The 24,438-nt window shown below is 32.8% G+C and overlaps 1 protein-coding gene across 1 annotated transcript in view; it reads left to right on the top strand.

Moving 5' to 3' along the window:
* LOC118187944 (glutaryl-CoA dehydrogenase, mitochondrial) overlaps positions 1 to 24,438 on the top strand; it is a 67,305-nt gene that overhangs the window by 32,927 nt on the left and 9,940 nt on the right. The window contains exons 5-7 of the mRNA XM_085825634.1: positions 539 to 668; positions 9,611 to 9,824; positions 17,195 to 17,298. Of these exons, the coding sequence (XP_085681760.1) occupies positions 539 to 668; positions 9,611 to 9,824; positions 17,195 to 17,298 (448 nt within the window). The remainder of the gene's footprint in view (positions 1 to 538; positions 669 to 9,610; positions 9,825 to 17,194; positions 17,299 to 24,438) is intronic.

The raw sequence follows: 24,438 nt of genomic DNA, 5'->3' as shown, positions 1-24,438 counted from the left end.
CATCATCTCAAAACACCTATTGAACCTTACAATTTTTTTTTTTTTTTTTTTACTTTGAGAATCGGCAAACTTTTAGTGAAATTTTATGCTATATCTTTGCTCAGTTATCTTGAGAGAAATCAAAAATCTGATGAACGCATATAACAAACCCTCACTCAGCAGCAAGCAGGCAGTAAGTTTTACACTTCAATGTAGAGAAAAAATTCAAGCATGTGAAATAAGATACCTCTTTCCACTGTGACCAGTGGTGCTTTTCTGCTTGGGAAAATTCAAAGTTGGATACTTTTTAGACAGAGCTTGTATGTTATTACAACTTAGCTTTATTAAAAATTATTTATAATAACCAAAATAATTTTCAACTTCATTCATGCATAAATTGATGCATTTATAAAGATCTTTTGCTTTTATAAATGTTAATAACGTTTCAACTCTTTGTTATTTATTTATTAATTTTTAACATGTAATACCTCAAACATTTGCTATGTAATTACATGTAAAAGAGTTTTCTTGAAAAATATCAATGACTAATGTTTTTCAGCAAAAGGAGACCTGATTGGTTGTTTTGGCCTAACAGAACCAAATCATGGCAGTGATCCTGGTAGTATGGAAACACATGCAGTTTACAAACCAGAAAATAAAACTTATTCTATAAGTGGTACTAAAACATGGTATGAACTTGTTTTGTAATATTCATATTGCAGATGATATATATATAACAGATAAAGTATTACTAAAACATATTGGAGCATAAATACACTGCTGACCATTAAAATTGCAACACCAGGAAGAAATGATCTGATGAACGTCAAAATCACATGAAAGGAAGAAGAGGTTGGGATATGCAAATGAATAGTATTTTAGCTGATTTAGACGATGCAGGAGGGATTAATGACCTCTGAAGATCTGCATAAAAGAAAAGTTGTGTAGTGGATTTCTCATTTGGAAGGCACTTTGTTAGGTCAGAGTTTGCTCAGAATATTGTGCTATGTCTCAAATAACAAGAAGAAATACTTACTAGCAACTGTCTAGAGGCAGGAGCGTTGCTTATTGCAGAGTTGCCAACTTTCCCGATTTTCGACCGCTCTCCCGCCAACCCGATTTAAAATATATTTCTCTCGACTTTTTCTTATTCTTAAAATTTCTCACGATTTTTATGGAACTTGGCTTGATACTTTGTTATATGAACAAAAATGTGGTTTTGGATGTCTGAAAGCAATTGAATTTTCTCTAGATTATATCTAAAACAAAACCTTGCGAATCAGATAACTTCTGCTTTGTGAGTGAGAGCATATATGTATCCAGAAACGTTGTTCTCCAGTTCTCCAATAGGAATCGAGCTCCACTGTGTGTCATCTGGCATATATTAGCCAATGAGGACAAAGCAAGCTGTTATTTGGATGTTCTTTAGTTATTTCCTCCATTTTGTCCTATGTTGTGTGAGTACACGTGCTTTCAAGAAATAGTTTTAGAAATTATCATCTTTTGTTATGTTTGCGAGAAAGGTGAAATACTCGTGTACGTTTCAAAAATTGTACACAGTTGACTTTCCTTCCATTATTTCCTCAAGGAAATGTAATAAATTTGCAATGTGTACCGTCTGTCGATGCGATTTTTCGATTTCGCACGGTGGATGGGCGGATGTTCTTAAACATGTGCTTTCACAAAAACATAAGGACAACATAAGTAGTTTTGAAAAAAAAAAAAAAAAAAACATTTTCCGAAGAAAAAGTTTCATTTTTCTTCGGAAACAAAGGACCAAAAAGTTATTAATGCAGAATGTCTGTTCTCTGCCTTTTTACTGACTGACTGACTGACTGGCAGGTTATTGCTGGCAATGCAGTCCTGTGAACTTCGTATCCGGCTCTATCAAACCAGCCACAGCGGTGACATCATGATAAATCAATCGTCACATACCTTTTCACTGGAGCACAACCTGCCACTGACTGCATCGGTTTATTTAGAAAAATGTTTCCCGATAGTGAAACCACTAAGAAATAATCAAGTGCAAGCACCAAAACAGGTGCAATTGTTAAAAAACATGGGTTTGAAAAATATATCTTCAGTTATTCCTGCATTACTTTATTTAGTCATGAAAGATGATGATGTTGATGTTGCCACTGATATATTGCAATCACAATTTTGCAGTTTACAATTAGAAAACTTGGATGAAGTTATAAAATTAGCTAGGATTGACACCCAGTGGAGTTTAATTGGAAAACTGAAAGGTGCTGATGAAATTTTAAAATATAGTGAACTGTCTAGAATTATGTTAGCCATCTTGACAGTTCCCCATAGTAATGCAGAGTGTGAGAGGATTTTCAGTGTTGTTGCGAAAACGAGGACTAAATTTAGATCTAATATTAGTGATGACACATTAGAAAAATTTAATTAGCGAAAGCAGGCCTATGTGGCAATTGCTATGAACAAAATTATGAAGTTTCTTTCTTAACGAAAGCAAAATCTGCCACTGTTCATAATATTTGTATGAAAACTGATTAAAGCGTCTTTTTTTTTTTTTTTCTTAAACGATACAAGTAATAAAAATATTTTTTATGTGTAAGATACTTCTGTGTTGCTTGCATTTAAGAATTAAGAACTATTTAAAGTTAATTCATTATTAAAAACTATATTTTTACCATTTAAAAAGTCTTTTTAACACTGTGAAAAATCTCCTGATTTTTTAGTGTCATAGGTTGGCAAGTATGCTATTGAGAGTATGGATTATTGTTCTGTGATATCTCCCATCGCACTGATCAACATCCTATCACTGTCATGCAAATATGGAATCGATGGGTTGCTGAGGGTCATACTGAACGGCATGCAGAATCTCAATGCTGTCCCCTGACTAACGCCCGAGAGGACAGACATATTGTGGAGCCAGCCCTGCAAAACTGTACAACAACATCATTTACCATTAGTCAGTAAATAGACATGTTTGCAGCATGCCTAGTATCCGCTCATACGGTGTGTCAATGGTTGCAGCTGCATGAATTATCAATACGATGACCGTTAATGCAGCATTGAGAGAGAAGGCAACTCTGGTTGTAGTGAGTGACAAAGCTGGATACTGGAGTGGCACAACGTCATCTTTTCAAACAAGTCCCAGTTCTTCGTGCAGTATTCTAATGGCCATATACATGTCTGAAGGTTCCGAGGAGACCGCATGTCTCCTGTGTGCGTTCAATATCATAGGGGCCTGCACCTGGTGTAATGGTTTGGGCAGCCATTGGGTGTACAACACATCCATCCCTAGTTTAGATCGATGGTAATTTGAATGCAGATTGGTGCATTTCTGACATCTTACATCCAGTGGTTGTGCCCTATCTTCGAGATCTGCCTAACACCATCTTTCAACAAGATAATGCAAGACCACACATTGCATGTCATGTTCTGACTTTCTCGATACACAGGGTAAGAAAGAGGAGAGAAGTCCACCTGCCTGGCATTGCTGCCATATGGTTATTGGAGCTTCACACAGGGTATTAGATTTTCGCCCTGGCTTGCACAGTGTCCAGATCTCTTACCCATTGAAAACATCTGGTCATGGGTTGCTGAGAGACTGGCCTGCCACCCTTCTCCAGCTGATACAATTGATAAAGTGAGGCATAGACTTGAAGCAGCATGGAATGAGTTGCTGTTTTCTGTCTTCCAAGCCCAGTTCGACTCCATGCCTAACCAGATAAGGGCCTTTTTAGATGGCAAGGGTGGCAGCGGTTTCTACTAATTTCGCACCCCTTTAAACAACCAAACTGCTTACAAATGTAATCATTTTATCTTCATGCCATACTATTTACGTACAATAAATATCTTTTTTTGTATTTACTTTCTTTCATGGTGTTTCAATATTAATGGCCAGCAGTGTATATGAAATCTAATTTTTCATAAATATGTGTGTGTATTTAACCCATTAGCCACTGGTGTTGCATTGACGCAACGGTCAAAATAAATGGGTATATAAATATAACTACCTAAGATATTTTATATTAGCAGATAATTTTGTGTAAGGAATATTATGAAGATTATTTCTGTAAAAAAATATTTGTCTTCAACAATCATTTTGTTTATAATAATTAATCTCATACTTTGAGCAAAATATTCAACCAGGTATTTTTGCTGAAAATATTTAACGAAAGAATCACCGTCTTTATGATTTATTTATTTTTAGTCAAGGTCACCATTTATCAGAACGTTACATAAGTCAGATGTTTATATTTGTGTTGGGAAGGAAGGGAAAACAGGTGTTGCGCTGATGCAATGTCAGCAGGAAACGGGTAGTCAATCTCCTTTTTCACTCATTCCTTTCGATGTTCTGGTTATTTAAAAATGACTAGAATGAGATATCTTACAGTAGAAGAAGCCCTTCAAAGATTTTTTGATGAAGAAACAGATGATGATAATGTTAATTATGACCAGAATGAAACTGATATTGTTGTTGTTCCCCCAGAAATTGCAGAAGCTAGTGACAAAGAAGAAAGGAATGGCAATGTTTTAAATAATGATAATGATATTTTACCAAATGATACTGCTGGGGAAGTTGAAATTCACATAAGAAGTAAGTTTCAGCCTTCTAAAAGCAGTTATAGTCGTACTAAAAAGTTTAAAAAGCAGAAGACTGAAATCTTGAAGTGGATAAAAAAGAAACTGTTAGTTATGTCTCAGGAAGAACATGAAGAAAGAGATAGAAGAGAAATTGTAAAAGACAAAATACAAGGTAAAACTAGTGCACAGATTTTCGATTTTCTTTTTGGTTTAGACATTTACTCTCTTCTCTTTGAACAGCCAAATATATACGCTCTAAAAAAAAAAAAAAAAAAAAAAAATTTTTTTTGCATCTGAAGCCTATATGAGATTTATTGGAATATTATTGCTTACGGGATATCATTCTTTACCTCAAGAAAAAATGTATTGGTCTTTTGATAAGGACATTTCTGTTCCTGTTGTACGAGAATCGATATCACGTTTGCAGTACAGGAATATGAAGCAGAATTTGCATATGACAACAGTCAAATTGTTAATACTGATAAATTATATGAGGTGAGATGTATCTAAACTTACTAAATATCACCACTTTTTACTACTGGAAATATCAAGTCTCTTTTAGATTTCAGACACGAGAATGCATTATTCCTTTTACAAACTCCTATTGAGAGTGTAGAATTAGCCAGAAATAGATCAGCAACAGGAATACCTAGTAAATTCAGCATTCAAAAACCATTGCATGGAGATGGTAGACATTTTATCGTAAAGTCCGTTGATAACAAAAGACTTTGTTGTAAAGAGTATCATAGCCAGACTGTTTACAGATGCAAAGTATGTAATGTAGCTTTACATCATGATTGTAATCAAGCTTTTCATGCTTGAATATTTCAGTTGAAATAATCTGTATTTGTAAAAGAAATACAATATATATTTTAATATTAAATTAATTACAAGTAAAGTGATTTGTAGATTTATAAAACTTTATATAGCTAAAAAGTAATCCTGCGCTCAAAAGAAACATCACACGAGTACAATCCTACTCACTAAACATCCATAGTCTTTTTCCGCTGATTTTGCACTAATGCAACACTCGCTTTTTCCACAAGTAAGAGCATTTTTTTTTTTTTTATTTTCAATGTAAATTTATATTATAAATGCTTAATTTAATATTTGTTATTATTTTCATGAGAAAAGAAACATTCCTTTTAGTTTTGGCGGTTAATGGGTTAAGTCGTACAGAAATGAATGACACAAATGCTGCCACAGAGCAGAATGCAATTTATTAACACAAAACTGATAGTACATCAGTTAGAAATAATCCCCGCCCATGTCAATACACTTCTGCCATCTGGCTGGGAGGTCCCGAAGAGCTTTGGTAAACCAGTCTATGGGGTGTTGGTGCACCACCTATAGACAATTGTATGCAATTCGGCAGAAGATTCAACATGTTGGCTCCTGACTGTGTCCTTCCTGTTGTCAAGTAAGGCGTAGTCCGAGGTCTTGGTCCGAAGTCCACCCCCTTTGCACACACATTTGTCATCTCCAAATCACCATGCACAATTGCCTGCAATGTTCCTTGGGCAAGCCTTGTCTCTTCCTGCATCTTATTGAACGTTATGCGCCTGTTTGCTATGATCAAATTCAACACGGCTGCGGCATTTGCTGCTGTATGCGATGTTGCTGGGCTTCCCGCGCTGACACCTTTGGCTGCAGTCTCCATTCCACTCCTGAACTTGGCCAACCAATGGGACACAGTACACCTTGAGGGTGCTTTGTTCTTTCACACAGGCACCATGCAATAATGGATCTCACTACCCTGTATGCCTTCCTTCCATAGGAACCACGCTGTCCAATGCTGACCGTGATAATCACTTTCCATCATTGCTGTCCATGCTCTCAATGAGGACGGCGAAAGGGACGGTCGCTGAACTATACCATTCACTTGCGGCCAGCTCTATCTAAGCATTCTGACTAGCTCACGCCCCTTGTGTCTATTGTGTCTATTTCATTTGTTTTCCTTTCGCATAGCGTAATAGTTTCATTGTGAGAGCCGTTGTGTCAATCATTTTTGTACGATCCAAGTATACGTAATAGTATAGAATTTTAGTGAGATGCAGAAGAATACGAAGAAATAGATAATGGCTATTTCTGGCTATCTGGTTATCATTTTTATTTAGATATAATTTGGTTGAATAATGAATTTAATAGCAATATAAGAAACAAAGATAGATGACTTTAATGTGGTAAGCAATTTCTCATGTATGTTTCACATATGCATCACTATTGGAGAGGAAGAGTAGCAGCTGGACAGAAGCAAGCACGAAAAGAGCATATAGATAACAAAAAGTCCTAGATTAAGAATAACTAAATTCAGGTTCTGTTTTATTTCAGTTGGTTAGCAAATGGTGTGGTTTTTCAAAATGTAACTTTTTATTGCTAAGCCTTTTTTTGCGGAATGTAAATACGTACATAATAGGTGTTATATAAGAATCAGGCGACAAAGATTATTTGTAAAATGATGCAGTTCAGGTGCATTATATTAAAAAAAAAAAAAAAAAAAAAAAAAATTCTTTTAAGGATAGAAAGGGGAAATACCAAATTAAATGAATGACTAAAGGGCTATTTACTATTTCAAATTAAAATTAGAAATTTTCATTGTGCACAATGCATATATGTCTGTGTATGTATATAATGTTGTGTGCTTACTCGTTCGTAATAAATTGAAGGCACAAGTCCGATGAAAAGTGAATAAAATTTATCACAAATAAAAACAAATTGCTTAAATTTCCTCAGATATTCATACAATATAGCAATATCTTGCAGTAGTTATCTTTTAAACTGCCAAAACGTTCAACAGAACTAATTCAAAATAGAGAAAGCTAATCCGATTTCACCGCTAATTCGCTACAGTAAACAACAACAGTTTCCTAAACAAACTCATAAAACAACTGAGCTGAGATGTTCTCTCTCTGGCTTTTATAGTTTTTTAATTCAGCTGCATGAGATTGTTCCAGCAGTTTCTCGAAAGCAAAAAAGGTAGAATTACGGTTTTGCCTAGTCAATTAAATTAAATATAAATTGAAAGTGATATTTATTTATTAAATGCGCATGCTCCTGTATTTTTAATTTTTTCAGCATATCTTTGTCTTCAAATAAGTCTCGTGCTGCATTGCACAGTATTATAAAACAGTTTTTGTTAATTCTATTTAAAAATAGCTAAATCAATACAAAAAACATAACAATATATACATGTGTATGTGTGTGCATATGTATATATCTACATAATCTTTAAATTATTATAAATAAACTTATTTGTGTATTTTTAATTTTTTTATTAGTGCATAAAATCTTAAAAAAAGACATGCTATTTGAAAATCGCAGTATAAGTATTAATGTGAATGAGGTGTTAGTAAAATACACTCGTGCAAAATTAAGAGAATTTGTGAGTTATATCTATTTTTATGAGCAGTATTGAACCAAAAATTTTAATTATGCCACCGAAGAATTATGCAGATATTCAGAGCTGAATACATAAGGTAGACATGGGTTTCTGCAAAGCTGTGGTCGTGAAGGTGATATAAGTGCAGGAAGGGTGTTTGGCAATTTGCGTGCTCATACTCTTTCACGACATTTACCAAGTTTCTCTCAAGAGTTGGTTAAATTTCATAAGGTATCAGGTATAATGAGTAGCCATGAACGTTTGGATGATAGCATAAGATGGAGAATTGTTAATAAATTGGAGGCAGGCCAATCACAATTGCAGGTGGCTACAGAGCTCAATGTAACGCCCAGTTTCGTCTGCAATTTGTGGAAACAGTTTCAGGACACCCCTGCATGTGTTTGACAAAGCCTTGACTGTCATGAGGCATAGAGAGATCTTAGAGCCATATTCAACCTTTCAGAGGCACAGTTGGTTTGATGGACAACAACACTTGTCCACATAGAGCATAGCTGGTCAACGATTACCTGGAAAGTGAAGATATTCACTGCATGGATTGACCTATATCTTCTGACCTTAAGCCTATAGAGCATATCTGGGAACTCTTGGAAGAGCAATTTCATCTTGCCCTCCCCATCTGAGAACCATCCCAGATCTGAAATACTCTTTGCTGCAGGAATGGGGTCAACTACCATAGAGACCACTTGTCAAATACCATCACTTGTCTCCTGTCCAATATGGCATCACGCTGCGCAACTGTCTGTAGGGCCGTTCCTAGCAGGGATGCAGCACGTAAAATTATGCGGGTGGTGAAAATCGGGGGGGGGGGGGGGCAGACTCTTGCAATACCACGCCTAAATACTTTTTATACAATTTTTCATATGTAAGTACTTAATGAGTATGCAATAAAAATGTTATTAAACAATGAGCATTTTTTTTTAAATTTGGAGGTGGCAATCTTAGGAAAGTACACAGACGGCCAATGGCCTAGAAATGGCTCTCCCTGTCTGACTGTTAGAATGAACCATAGCACATATTAGACTCATTTTCAGTTTGATATCACAATGTGGATATGAGACATCCTTGCACTATGAACTTTTCTGATAATCATGCGTATGTAAAATGACCTTTGGATGGTACAATCATTTTTCTCTTTCTCTGTTATAAATAAATGTACATTCATACCAAATTTCCTTAAATTCCATTAATTAATATAATATTCAAATTTTTTTATTTTTGCACATGAGTGTAATTGCTTTTTTATTTCTGATTTATGTAGGTATTTTTTAAATAAAAGCTGTTATGTATTAATGATTCTAACTGATTGGTCAGTAAACAAGCATTAGTACTAAAATTGATAGTAATAGCATCATTCCATTATTCATCATTTGAGCAGAAACATCACCACTGTTGAAGGTTGCTTGTTATTATAATAAAGACATTGGTAATTGTGACAACACAAAATTGGTGTATGTCTAATTGGGTAGAATAACTTCTCACTTCTTTAATTATAATTCAGATTACTGCTCTTTTTATAATTCATTAAGCATCTTAAAATTAATTGCATGAAAGAATTAATCAAACAATAAAAAGGACAATAAATTGTTATAACTCAAAATTTAATATATCTAAAGGAGTTTTTTAATTACATTCTACTGCATATAATTTTAATTTAGCAATTTTCTCCTTAAGGATCACAAACTCGCCAATTGCTGATTTGTTTATCGTTTGGGCTAAATGTGATGGAAAAATTAAAGGTTTTATTTTGGAAAAAGGAATGAAGGGTCTAACTGCACCAAAAATTCAAGGAAAGTTTTCACTTCGAGCTTCTGAAACTGGAATGATAGTAATGGAAGATGTTGTTGTTCCCGAAGAAAACCTTCTTCCAAACATCGAAGGATTGCAGGTTTTATTATTATTATTATTATTTTCCATATCAACTAAGAGCTTTCTGATTTAGAAATAAAATAAATTTGAATTTGTTCTGAGTTATCTTGTAACAGTTAGAGTTATTCCATTATACATTATTCCTTTTACTTCATTGTTAATTTATTAAATAATATTTCTTTATTATGATAAAGTGTTAAGTAAACAATTTGATTTCAATTCTTGAAATTTGTTGAATAAAATTGAACATAAAATGGTTAAGCATTGAGCAAATGTCATCTGCTCCTTTTTTGGCTACAGACTTGTATTTTTTGAAAAACTGATTTTGTGTTTGAAAGGATTTGAATGTTGAAACTGAGAAAACAGAGTTGGCAATGGTAGTAGATGTCATTTGTGATGTTGAAGGTTGGAAGATTTTTTTAAAAATCCATTGTGATTGTTGCCAAAGTGGTAGAGGTTTTCAATTGTTTATGGAATTTTCTCTTAAGAGAATAAAAACACACACTTCTGTTAAGATATAAACCTTTCTCAGCATTTTTTTGTTTAAAATACTTTTCAGTATTTTTCAGGGTGTCTTCATTAGTCTCAGATTTAGACTTTTCAGTAAATAGGGAAATCATTGCATTTAAAGCATCATATTCACTACACGCATCTTGTCTGGGATAACAAAAATATATATTGAAATTACTTTGGAAAATCTTGCAAAAAGACTTGTAGGAAAGGTTGGTATTAGGGCATTGATCCTGTGCATGTTATTGAGCTTAGTATTATTCAGCTCTTACGACAAAGTTTTTGTGTGTCATTCAATGAATTTGCATCCTCTGAGCGATTTGATAAAGTTTTTAAAACTATCCACCATCTCTGAAGAAAGTTTATATTTCTGATTCAGATGTTTCTCACACTTATCAACAGGTGGAGAACCTGTAGAAATTAAACGCTGTCTAAAGAATTTAATGCACTACTCTCTAATTCCATGCATTGTATAAAAGCTTTTAAACAATGGAGCTTGGTGTATAGCCCCTTTCTGAAGTATATACACCTGTGCTTTCAGTGCAGTAAGCAAAGCTTGCAGCGTTGGGTTTTACTTCTTTTGTGTCCTTACTAGGTTGCCTAAGTTTAACAGGAAGAACTGTAATGAGCCTGCTAAAATAAACATCCTGTTTATGATGCTCTGTCATATCATTGTATTCTCATATATTCCTCATGCGTTCAGCTTCAGAAACAGTTTGGAAACATTGCAACTACTTATGCAAACGGGACCAATTTCATGAATTGTCAAGCATAAAACCTTCATTACTTTTCAAACTCTACCTGTTTTCTTTCATTTCTTTTTTATGTATATCTCACTGATCTTAAGGAGCACTGAAGAGCACAAATCATTGTCTATAGTGTACAACAGTTGCATTACGTGAAATCGCACAACATGAAAAGTTGAGCTTGTAACTCGACGCTGATTAAAGCTTTCGCTGACGACCATTAAAGACCAGATATTACTAAAGACAGCTGCCCAGCATTCAATTGGTGGATCTTTCCAAGAAAATGTGAACTAAAGTGGTTTTTTCCCAGTATACCAAAACTGTTATTGCTTGTCTTTATGCCTTTAAAGTGATTGTACCTGAAAAATAATTCACATGGTGATAATGCTCATTGAAAGTCACAAGATATATCTAACACTATCACATTTTTGAAAAAATTGCTGTTTGAGTGGTTTTATCCCTGGACATTTCAAATATTTTTAAACAATTTTCAATGTGCCATTCTACTATAGTCATGTGCTGTTAGCAGTGTTTGTATATATAGTCAAAATATTTCTGGAACTTTTTGTTGGAAATCTGTTTTGTGTATTTCTTTGAAGTTAATTCTCATAATATTGTCATCACAGATTTGCTGCTATTTAACAATGTATTTGAGTAGTGAAACATTGCAGAGTTGAAGGTGTAGCAAACAGAGAGTGGAAACAAATGCTGTATCTAGATTTAATCAAAATAATTGTCAGTAAAGGGAGAACAGGAGCTTAAGAGTATATTCAGTGGCAGGATATATTCCTAAATTCTACCTACCATTCTGGGTGCTTCATGCAAATTATTTCTTTATTGCAATACTTACAGATGGTCTCTTCTCTATAGCATCTTTTAGATGAAATGGCAATGAGGAGTACTTTTCAGGTGAGGGGAAAACCCATAATTACATTTTAACAGTTTTTTTTTTTTTTTTCAGATTTTCCCCTCTTTTGGAGATGATGGAATTGTTCATTTAATTTTGTAAGAAAACAATGCATTTAAACTTTTGTAATTATTTTGTACAAAAGTTTTGAATCCTTATGAACTTTACCAATGAGACTGCTTCTAATACTCGTTTATTCTTGAGACTGGATGAAAGGTTCCCATGAAAAGATGCTCAAAAACAGCTTCAAAATATACTGTGTATTGAGTTTACAATATTTCCTATCTAGGAATGGTTTTAGTAATTGTATGGATTTTAATAATAATGATTCTGCAAAACTGATCTAAAAGGGCTTTCATCAGCTGTGCTATCAATGGCAAAACCCTTGACTGCAAATGGTCGGTACTCTGAAAGTAGTACACATTAAAATAATTTAATTTAACTAAATCTGATAATAAAGTGTCAGTTTCAAATTGTTTTGAAGATAATTAATGATAAATAAATAAACTACAATATGCATGAATGTTGTTCTAGTATGTAAATAAAGAAATCATGAAAATTACAATTTGGAAATTTGCATTCAGCAGTGAAACAGATCAATTTTACAGTTATTAAAATTGATAAATTCTGGATATTTCCCTTTACTTTTTTTCAGTACTGTGTGTTAAAGAATTTAGGATGATTTATAACTTGTGTTAATAGTTTTATTAAAGTGACAATATTGGAGGCCTGAGGGAAGGTGATATTATAAATAAAACAGTTTTAATCATGTGTATTGTTTTCATTCGCAGTATACTATGTCAATTTCAATTTCAATGGCTGTAATGTATTTTCAGTGTAATTGCAGTGTTTGAATGAAGATGAACTCCATTAAATAATACTGAGAGTAGAACTGAATATACTTATTTATTATTACAAACATTGGTTAGGTTAGGTTATTTAATTACGGCAAAGCCTCGAGGGCTATCTGCCTAAGGGGAGGGATGCCTTCGTGGAGGACTTTCTAAGGGAAACTGGCTTGTATACATGTTACACATGTGGAAATTACAAACATTGGACCTTTTGATTAGTATTCAATATTTTTCAATCTTATATATCCAAAATATAGTTTCAGACAAGTAATGTAGAACAATTATTAAAATTTCAAGCAGTCATTTCAAATTAGCAAAATTTTTTGCTCCTAAAAAGAGAGACCTGTGTCTGATTGCTCTCAGAATTGATGGAATTATATTCAAAATCTCAGCTGAATTAAGGTTGCTTTTTTGCCTAATATTAAGGAATCATATGTTGCCCACTATTACATAGCAAGGACACATTTGGTCCAGTACTAAAATTAATAAATTTATAGGGAGTCTAAATTAATAAATTTATAGTGAGACATTTATAAGTTTGCCATGGCAAATCTTGCCAAACCATCTAGTATTAAATTTTTCAATTGAGTAAAGCCAGTCCAAAGTTTGCTAGTAGTTTGTTAGAAATCTCTAATAATTTAATTTCTTGAAATGGAATTGCATAGTTTTTTTATACAGAATATTGTTATCATAGCTTTCTTTTGCCATGTAGTTATTCTCTTCTTTAACTGCCGTGATTGGCTGGAACTGACTGCAGAATTACTATGACAGCCATATGTTTGAACTCATGAATGGAATTATTAAATTGATGGTTAATATAGCCAGTTAATTTAAGTGTTGCTCTGGAATTAGGGGAAAATATTATATTCTGAAAATTGCTTTTTTTTGGCGGGGGGTTGAATTCCTTCAGCAAAAAAGCTATTTAAAGGTAACATAAATGCCCAACCTCACATTTAATAGAAACACATAAAATATAACTTAAAAACCTTGCATTTAAAATTAACTATAAATTCAGATAAGACAGAAAGAGAAAGCTTCTGAGCAATTATGAGACATATCTGGGAAATAAATTCCATTTTGCAAAAGGAAAGACAACAATTTTTTTTTCAAGCCAATTTAATTTTTACATGAAAGATCATTTCTTGAGTTATTTTTCTACATAGTTTCCACTTATCTTGAGACATTAGTTGTAGTGAGTGACCAACTTATCTATACTTTCTTTGAGGAAAGTATCTGCATTTTGCAGCAAGAGATGACAGCCATATCTTCACAATATTTTTGTGTCATCCTTGCTTTGAAAGTTTTGACTTCTAAGGTGATGCTTCATGTGCAAGAACAAATGGTAGTCAGATGGATCCAAGTCTGAGCTCTGGGCTGTAAAAGGGATGATGAAACTGTTGCCAACTTAGTTTCTCAATTTGTCTTTGAGTGAATTCAACAGCATGTGGTTGAGCATAGTCATAAAAAAGGACAATCCTTAGACTAAACTTTGCTGTCTTTTTATTTTGAATTGCTTGCCAAACTTATTTCAGCATTTCACTGTATTGAGCAGCATTGACATTTTCACTCCTAAGAAAAACTGAACAATCAGAATCTCTTTCATATCCTCAAACATGTTGCAAATGATTTTTTGGGGTTCACATTGATATTTTGAATTTTTGCCTTTTGGGAGATTTTGTATGTCTCTGCTTTTATTCTGGGGTTTTGTGATGAACCCAGATTTTGTACCAGTCACTAATTCACTTAAAAATGCCTCTCCCTCTTAACCCCTTCGCGCCGACTGTCATGTATACGTGCCAGCAACGAACGCACTTACCTACCGGCCGACACGCAGGCGTGCCAGAGAATTGTTCCATTCTCTACTGACTGTCACGTATTTGTGCCAGTACTTTGGAATGTTTTTCAAACTATAATTTCTGCCACAAGATGGCACTGTATGTCCATATGGTTTCAGATACATTTAAATTAGACCTTCTACTCGAAATGAGAGAAGCATGACTCACATACACGTATTTTTGATTATATAAACAAACGGGGAAATAAATGTTTCCGAATGGCGTGATTTATGACGTCTCTTTAAATCGCACTTTATTCGCACGTGGTAGTTGTTTACTGTAAGTAGAGAAGTTTTATTTGCTCTAAAGTGTTGGGTATTTCAGTTTGCAGTTCAGTTTTTAGAAAATAATTAGATCTTGTTAGAGGTGAATTCTTTGTTTTTACCGTTGCAATGTCGAAGCGTCGAAAATGTTTAACAGAGCATGAAATAGCAGAAATGATGCAAAATATTTCAGATATTGATTCTGAAATTCTGATATTCTGATATTGATTCTGAAAGATTAACTGAAAGACATTTTCCAAAATTTTGTTCAGAAGAGACTGATAAGAAAATGAGACGACGATGCTTCATTTGTTCACATTCCCGGAAAAATCCTCCAAAACGGCAAATGAGTTATTACGAGTGCAAGGAATGTAACGTAGGACTGTGTGTAGATCCCTGTTTTCAAATTTTTCATACGAAAAGAGAATTTTAAGTAATATATTTAGTTTTCAGATGTATAATGTTAAAATTCATAAAATGGTGAGTATAATTAAAATAAAATGTGTAAAATATGCATTTAAACAAGAAATAAGGTAATTAAAGTATATATATAAAAATATTTATAAAGCATAAGCTGTTTAAATACTCTATAGAGCATTATTAAACAATGCGTTGATACTTCGGAAATTTCATGGATTTAGGCTTAGTAGCAAAAAAGCCCCAGGCCCTGGAGAGACGCTCGCGTAAGACATTGCCGGCCTCAGCGATAAGCGCGTGTTTTCGCTACCCGGCTCGAAGGGATTAATGTATTGTCTAAGACATGTCAGAGCACCTCTAAGCTGTTTTCTTTTGTAACCATTCATAAGCATTTTCAGTACCAGCCCGTACACAGCTTACAGTAACCTTAGAAGTGAGAAACAATTTCATGTAAAACTATTTTTGAAATTTCAGGAAATTCATCAGAAAGCATCGACAGTGCAAAGTATCTGTTCCCCCGAAAGTTTTCATTAACTTACTGTACCGAATTGTCATTGACAACAGAAGGTTGCCTATTCTGTACTTCGTATGCATATTTGTCTACCCTTCATTGAATGTTCTAACTCACATTCTTATTATACTATTGCTCATTGTACTTTCACCATAAATTTCAGTAATTTCATGATGAATTTCAGCAGATTTCATGTTCTTTGCATTCAAGAAGTGAATTACAGACCAAGACCTGTCAGTGTGTTCATCAATTGTCTTAAGCATTTTTATTTTTCGCAACAAACTGAAAACACAGCACAGATCAACTGTAATAGCATCAATGGAAAGGCAAGGGACAAGGAAATGGTGTGCATGCCCAGAATTCTGTTAGTAATGCTGCAATGATGGAAGGATGAAACGGAGCTTATATGTCGTACAAACCTCATATTTGTGTCAACCCTATATCATCAGTTAAGCTTCAGTCCATCGTGAAAATATGAAGCCTTCACTCTGGATATCTGTGATGTATAGTTTCCAATGGTATGACACTGGATGTGTAAGGAATGAGTATGTCATGGATGATTTGGTATTAGAAGCATCATCAAAGCCATTATAGTAAAATGCATTCATTTTACTGGGAAGGTAATGAGTCCAATATGCGAATTTCTTGTGAAAAATCATGATTAACCTGTTTATTAAATTTCAAGCCTTGAATCTTTCGGTTGAAAAAGGACTGCCTCACCCTCAAAGAAAGAGAAACTTTGTTTATTATGATCATGGGAGAACAGCTGTTGACTATAGATGAATTTTCACTATCTAAGGATCTGCAGTATAAAATGTTTGCCTCATAAATCTTCATTTTGTTAGTAGTTTATAAATTATATTAAGCACTTTTATGATACTATTTTTTTATAACCCATAACTGCAGATTTCTGATATCTGCCCTTTCATTTTTCCATTTACAGCATTAGAACTTTATGTACCTGTTAGTTAATCATTATTTTACTTGTTCAGTCACTTTTCACATTGTATCATTGCTTAGATATTAATACAAAACTATATTCATTCTGTCTCTGTCTCTCTTTTTTTTAAAGATTGTTGAATCTCATATTTTGTGCTTGTGTATATGTTTCATCAGGCTATGATTCCTGCAGTGTTATATATATATCAGTTGTATATTTCTTTTTCATTTGTTTTTTCTTGTTTACTCATTCTTGTTTATTTTCAGAGATTTTATTATAAAACCCAGGTTGAAAATTTACATTAATAAATATTCTTATTGCATAAAAATTTTTAACATTTGTAAATTTCAAAACATATGATATATATAATCTCACCCTGTCCTTATATATTTGTTTTTTACTTATTCAGGGTCCGTTTGGATGTTTGAATAATGCACGATATGGAATATCTTGGGGAACTTTGGGAGCAGCTGAATTTTGTTTTGAAACAGCTAGAAATTATACTTTAGACAGGTATGTAGATTGAGTTTTTGTATGTCATTTTTAACCGTATAATTCAGTAATTACATCTTCTGTTACCAACGTAAAGAATTCTTCAAATATTAGAAAACTGACGGTATTTGTCCAGACTTTTCTGTTAAGCATGACAAAAAATATTTCAGATTTTACTATTTCTCTTAAAGTGATTTATAGTTTATTTCAATCCTTGCCATATTGAAATATGTTCTAAATTATCAACTGATACCCTCAGATATTTATGAAAAATCAGAAAATCATATCTAAAACTGTAATCACTGTTTACTAAATATTGATGTCTATTGATAAAATAAATATTGACCCTTAATTTCATTTTTGAAATGTATGTAGCATTTGCTTTTCTAATTTAAAATTTTGTTAAAAAAGATGTCTCACGAGTAATATATGCTGAAACAAAAAATAGTTGAAGATATAGGCATTATGTCATACTCAATACACCAAATGATCAATACAAAGATAACTTTCATGGAAGCTTATTTGAGATAAAATAATTGTTTTCACCTCTACAGAGCTGGATATTCAAATGGATCCAACTGTGCCAGGTAGCAAATGAATCTCATGACTAGTTCTAAATACCACCAGCCAAGAATGTAATTGAATGCAAAACATTTTCCTTAAGGTTTCATTGATCACTATACTTTGCATCAACCTAACCTGAGAACATGTACAATGATGACCAAATTGCAGCTTTCCTCTCCATTTTTCAAGTTATTTGTATGCAATAACCACATATATGTACGTTCACTTTCTTCAGTGCACATATTGTTGAGTTTAATCAGTAGATTCCCCCCCCCTTCTGTATGATGAAGCTCGATTTGAAGCTGATATTCTGGGGCAAACAACCTACATCTTTGTATTCCGTATATTTTAAAGCAAATCATTTAATATTTTTGAAATTTAGCTTGTGAGCATTGATCAGTTCATGATATCGCAAGTTGAAATGTTATTTAAAATTAAATCAGAATAATATTATCCTTTGTATATTACTTATTTTCTAAAATTAAAAGTGTTAGAGTCCAGTAAAAAATCACAGGAAAAATGAGAAAATGTAAATAATTGAAATAATTAAGGATAAACTACCACAAAAACAGAGAGGTTAAATGAAAAGGTTGTTAAATTTATGACAAACAGTTAAGTAATAAATTAAAATATAAGAGCTCATCTAATATGAGATTCAGTTGAAATTGTTATTTCAGTCAAAAACTAACTGAATTTAAGCTCTGTGTTTGTAGTTTGGGTACAATAGCTGTTTAAGTACTGTACAGTTAGTTAAGAGGAAAACACTAATTTCTTAGTTCTTTGAATGCAAATGATTCTAAGATGCACTTATTAATTTTAGTACAAACATTAGAAAAATTTCTTTGGTTCAAATCAAATCAAATAAATGAAATAAATAAAATAAATGCTAAAATATATCTCGTGAATATTTTTTAATAGTTGTCTCATTTGTATGTATTAATGATCAATTCAAATTAATCATGTCAAAAATGATGCAATTTTTAATTTTAATGTTTACAGATTAATTAGATTTACTATTATATAAAATATTCAAATTAAATGTTTAGAAGATTTATAAAAATTGATTATGTGTAACGACTTATGTAGTATTATGTATATGATTTATTACTTAAGTACAGTACATGCAGCAGATTTTTAAATTTTAGTAATTTATTTCAACTTCTTGTTTGAGGTTTTCACTTGAAATCATAAGTAATTAATGACATAAAAAGAAAAGAAAATAAGAGAGAAGCTTGAAAGAGAAGAAAAAATGAATAATAAAATATGATATTGCAACTTGAAATCAAATATGTGGATGGTTCTGAAGATAAATCTAAGCTCATTTGTCAAATGATCAGATGATCAATCAAAATGATTAAAAAATTATTTAAAAAATGAGTGATCATAAATGATTTAAAATAAAATGGAAAATTAATTTTAGCAAAGCAATCAAATTCACAGAAAAGGCCACCCAAAATGGAGCATTGCTCTAAAAATGTATTATTAGAAATATATTTCTAAAGGGTAAAATTTCCAGTAATCATGTCGCATGTTAATTTATTATTATTATATGGAAGGAAATGAAGCACTGATAACTGTGAATCCTTCTTCAGTATCAGATTAAATACATACATAATGTAATAAGCATGTCCATATTATAATCTTAATGGAGTTTAGAAACTAAAAACACATGCTGAGTATTAGATGAACAGAAAAAATTTTGGTGTTGTCAATTCTCTACTGGGCAGAATGGGCCATGACAACTGCTTTCAGTACTTAAGATTGGGGTAATCAATTATTTTATTACTTTTCTTAGAAAGAGAGGGATTATGTTAAGGTTATTGGCAATTTGCAGTTTCACTAAATACACTAAAAACGGGATCTCATCCTGTTGGTCATCAAGCGATTGACATGTATACTGTTTCATTTTTAAATAAAAATTTAATGGTGAAATTTTCTTTCCTAAGCTCTCTTTGCTCTTTCTATCTTCAGAATTCATTCAATTCTGCAAAATCAAAAGTATTCACATTTCATTGTTTAATTTCTAAATTACAACTGCTAGAAGTTAGAACTATATTCTTTGGCAGATGCTCTAGCCATATCTAGTAGTCTCAGCTTAGGTTGACCACTACTACAGTTCCTATATTACAGATACAAATCAGTTATGTTTCCATGAATTGAAGGTGTCTTTAAAAATGAAACATATTCAAAGACAAAGGAGTTTTGTGATTTTCCATGAAAGATGAAAATTGAGGAGTATTTTAAGAAAAAGAAAAAAAGTTGTATATCACATTTTGATGGTGTACTAGGACTGAGCATTCCTCTTTTTGTTCTGTTGAAAGACATACTATTTTGGTTGAATTTATTAATCTACAGGCAATCTGCTCTCATGGTTTCGAATAGTGAAGCATCATGTAAAAATTTCTCACAGTAAATGGAATAAATAAACAATATGTAAAAACAATATTTGTGGCATCTGGGAATGTCATATTGGATCCATATTCTATTAGAGATAATGAAAATCTTGTTGCTACAAATCGGAAGGGCTATAGATAAAATAATGTTGCATTATTTTAAAGATATCTGCAAAGATTTTGCCGTGAAAAAAGCCTGTCACTTTATGGGCAGTATTTCTTATGTAGAATTATTCTTATGTCTTATATGGAGGTATCAAATTGGAAGCTTGGACTGCTATTTCACATGCAACATTTGCAGTGCTTGTGCCACCTTTGTGGGATACTCAGAGTTTGTTAGATAGGTTTTGTCTGACAGCACTATACCTAATTGTATTCATGTAGTTGAACTTTGTACTGAATGTAATGTTTTAAGGTGATTTAAACATAAACAGGCTTCATTGATGCCTAGCCAGATGCAGTTGGAAACATAAATAGTGGTATACAGCAGCAGTGTGCGGTCCACGTGCACACCCTGGCAAAATTATGAGAGACAATAATTTTCTGCACCTATCGTTATATGGTATGTAATAATATATAAATATTATTTATAATATATTCAAATATTATGTTGATTTGCTTGCGTGTATTCTTGCAGTGCGTGCGGTACTAGGTGCTGCACCACGTAGCGCGTTCAAAAGCAAACGAGCATAGGAAGTTTTGATGTGTACACACTGTGCACTAATAGAAAATCACGCTTTATATGTATCGGCTACTGGAGAAGCACAGCATACTATAGCACTGAGGCAAGTGCAGCTATTTTTCCTGCACTTGGTATTTGGAATCATCCAAAGGTATGGTTTATTAAGCGTTGTATTAGAGCGGGGACTTAACGTGCTTTTGGTTTTTTAACTGATTAACTGGCCATACAATTTTGCAGATGGTTAATGTTTAAATTTATATATTGTAAGATTTTGTTTTTATGGAAATATAAAAGAAGTATTTCATCAATATAAAGGGAAATGTTTTAGTGTGGTAAAGTAATTTCGATGATGTATTATTATATTTATGGAAATAATTCGCTGAAAAACAATTTTGTTTTGTTAGACAAAAAAGAAACAAATTTTAACAGAACAGTCCAAATTTTACCATTTACTGTCTTACAGGCAGTATATAAGTTATTATCTGTCTAACACCATATCCCTGGTTTTGTTTTTAAAAATTGTCAAGATGTTTTTCGCAGAATATATAATTTCTAAATGTTAAAAACAATTAATAAATATAAATTAGTCCACTGACCGAACAAGAAACAGTTCGTTCTATTGTGCCAGCGTGTAGTGAAATCCTCTGCATGTGGAATAGACATTCAGTTTGTCAGCACCAATGAGCATCCTGATGTCATCAGGCTGATGATGAGGCACCGCAGCGGCGGATGCCGTGTGGTGCTATGTTTGCTGAAAATATAAGCTTTTTGTGGAAGCCCGAAGCATTGCTTTTTCGCCGCCGATATGACACCATACAACACAAGACATGATTTTTGCTTCAGTGCTAGTAGAGTTCTCATAAGTTTAGCTGTTTTTATAGTTATACCACGACTACTTGTATTTTATTTATTGTATTCTTTAAATTTATATTCATAATAAATAACCCATTTCAGAATGGAGAACTCAGATATCTCAATACTTAAAGATTTATTGAAAAATCCATTTTCGAAACGAGACGTTACTACAAAAAATGAAATACAGTCAAAAGTCGTTAATCCCGACTCGTCGGGACTTCGGCGATTCCGGATTATCGATTTTTCCGGATTATAGATCATCAGTTTAAATCTGGTAAGATGGCATGCAGAAATTACAAAATTAAAAATATGAAACCGTAATTTATGAAATAAAGAACAATTATGATCTAAAGGGTATCAAAATTTACAAAAAGAAAAAGCTTAATATTTATTTGTTTACTTTATTAAACATTTCTTTCAATGTAAGTTGCTTCGTTTCATGTGATAATACTTTCTCTTTAATTCTATTAAACAGACATAATTTCTTGTTTAGTTACAAAGTTCCGCTGTTCAAGTCCTATAATTGCTGTGTTGAGAATACCGACTAATTTGTCAATCGAAATGTTTTCGTTTTCAATAACCTCTGGGTCATCACTTTCTTCACTATCGGAAGCGAATTATAATGACGAGGAACTTGATTTAAATCATATCAAAGACGGAGTACATCGAAATGAAATACTACACTTAGTACGGAATTATAAACCAAATAAAATAAAAACATCTGCCCTGAAGATAAGGATAGTGCTGACAGATCAACTTCCAATCCGCCACGTGAAATTGATAAACAGATTTCGGATTTCAAAACATACTTTCGCTTTGTAGATACAAATTACATATTAGTAAATATATATCGGAAATTCTATTTGACATAATCTTTCTAATCTATCATAATCTAATAATGACGTTTCTGCCCCCCCCCCCTCTGCCGCAGAGCAGCGTGAAACTGATAAACAGATTTCGTATTTCAAAACATACTTTCGCTTTGTAGTAAATATATATCAGAAATTCTATTTGACATAATGGAAAGTTCAAGCTTACTTTTATAAAATTGCTCTAACAGTCTGCAAAAAATAATAAGCTGGATCCATTTCGAAGATTAAGGGACAACGCAATCTGCAACATTAACTGAATTAGATAACTTTAGCTTAGCGTATAACTCCGTTACACATTAAACGCGCATGCACACAAACATATTCGCAGCCGTAAGGGTCTTACGCGCTCTCGTAAATGCCTGTGCGCATGCGTGAACGCGACGCATGCGCAGAAAGTGTGTAGCTTTGAGGTCCAGATTATAGATCATTCCGGGTTATGGGTGTCCGAATTAACGACTTTTGACTGTAGTTAAATTAAGTAGACTGTTGCCGGATATTATTCTATCGCAAAACGTTAGGATTAAAGGACAACAGTGTGTACAACATTTTCAAAAATCTATGTATGAAAAATTTAAATGGTTAACCGGTTGTAGTTAATTGAATAAGTTGTATTGTTGGCCATGTTTACTTTTTGTTGTAATTGAAAAGGACAAGAACATTTGGAAAAAACAAGGCTACAGTGATTTAAATCATCTCCACGAAGCTGCAAAGAAACATGAAAAAACACAATCTCACATAAATGCCCTAATACACTTTTAAAAACATTTGGTACCGCCAGGATAGATTTTATGTTAGATCAACAAAAGGCTTCATCGATTGTTCAACACAATGAAAAAGTAACAAGAAATAGAAATATTCTCAAGAGATTTATAGATGTAGTTTGTTACTTAGCAAAACAAGAAAATGCATTTCGTGGACACAATGAGAATATAAATTTCCTTAATCGAGGAAATTATATAGAATTAATAACTTTAATTAGTAAATATGATGACCTTTTAGCAACCCATCTAAGAATTGCAACTGTATTTTCTGGAACCTCTAATAGAATACAAAATGATATTATTGCATCGATAAAAAATATCGTAATTTCAGAAATTAGAAATGAGGTAAAAGAAACGCCATTCGTTGCTATCGTGCTGGATGAAACATCTGACATATCTCAAAAATCGCAATTATCGGTTGTGCTATGATATGTTAATAATTGTAGTGTACGAGTGGAAAGAGTTTTGTTTTTTAAAGATGTTAGTGGTGAACGTTCAGCGGAAGCTTTGTGTAATGTTGCGCAAGAAGCAATTTTGAGTTGGGGGTGTGAGAATAAACTGATTGCTCAAACGTACGATGGGGCGGCAGTCATGGCAGGAGCATTGAATGGGACGTAGAAAAAAGTAAAAGACATTTTCCCAGAAGATATGTTTGTGCATTGTTGCGCACATGTACTTAATTTAGTTCTGTCGCAATCTGTATTGTTTATAAAAGATTGTAAATTATTTTTTGCAACAATTTCTGGCATATCCTCATTTTTTCGGTGTCTACAAAAAGAAATCATATTTTAAATGAAATTATTAAAAGAAAATTTCCAAAATTAGCTACAACACGTTGGAACTATTCATCTCGTTTGGTGAATACCATAAAAAGCGAAAGGCAAGGTCTATCTGATTTATTTGAAAATATTATTGAGAATCCAGAAGGCTGGGATAACGATACAATAAATATTGTAAAGAGTTATCACATGTTTTTGAAGAATTTAACAGTAATTTTCTCCTAAATATTTTTGCCAAAATGTTTAGTTATACTG

This window comes from Stegodyphus dumicola, chromosome 10, assembly GCF_044657685.1.
Source record: "Stegodyphus dumicola isolate Sdum_Otavi_A_Nest chromosome 10, ASM4465768v1".
NCBI lineage: Eukaryota > Metazoa > Arthropoda > Arachnida > Araneae > Eresidae > Stegodyphus > Stegodyphus dumicola.
The sequence above is the reverse complement of the archived record's forward strand: the minus strand, read 5'-3'. Positions and strand labels throughout refer to the sequence as shown.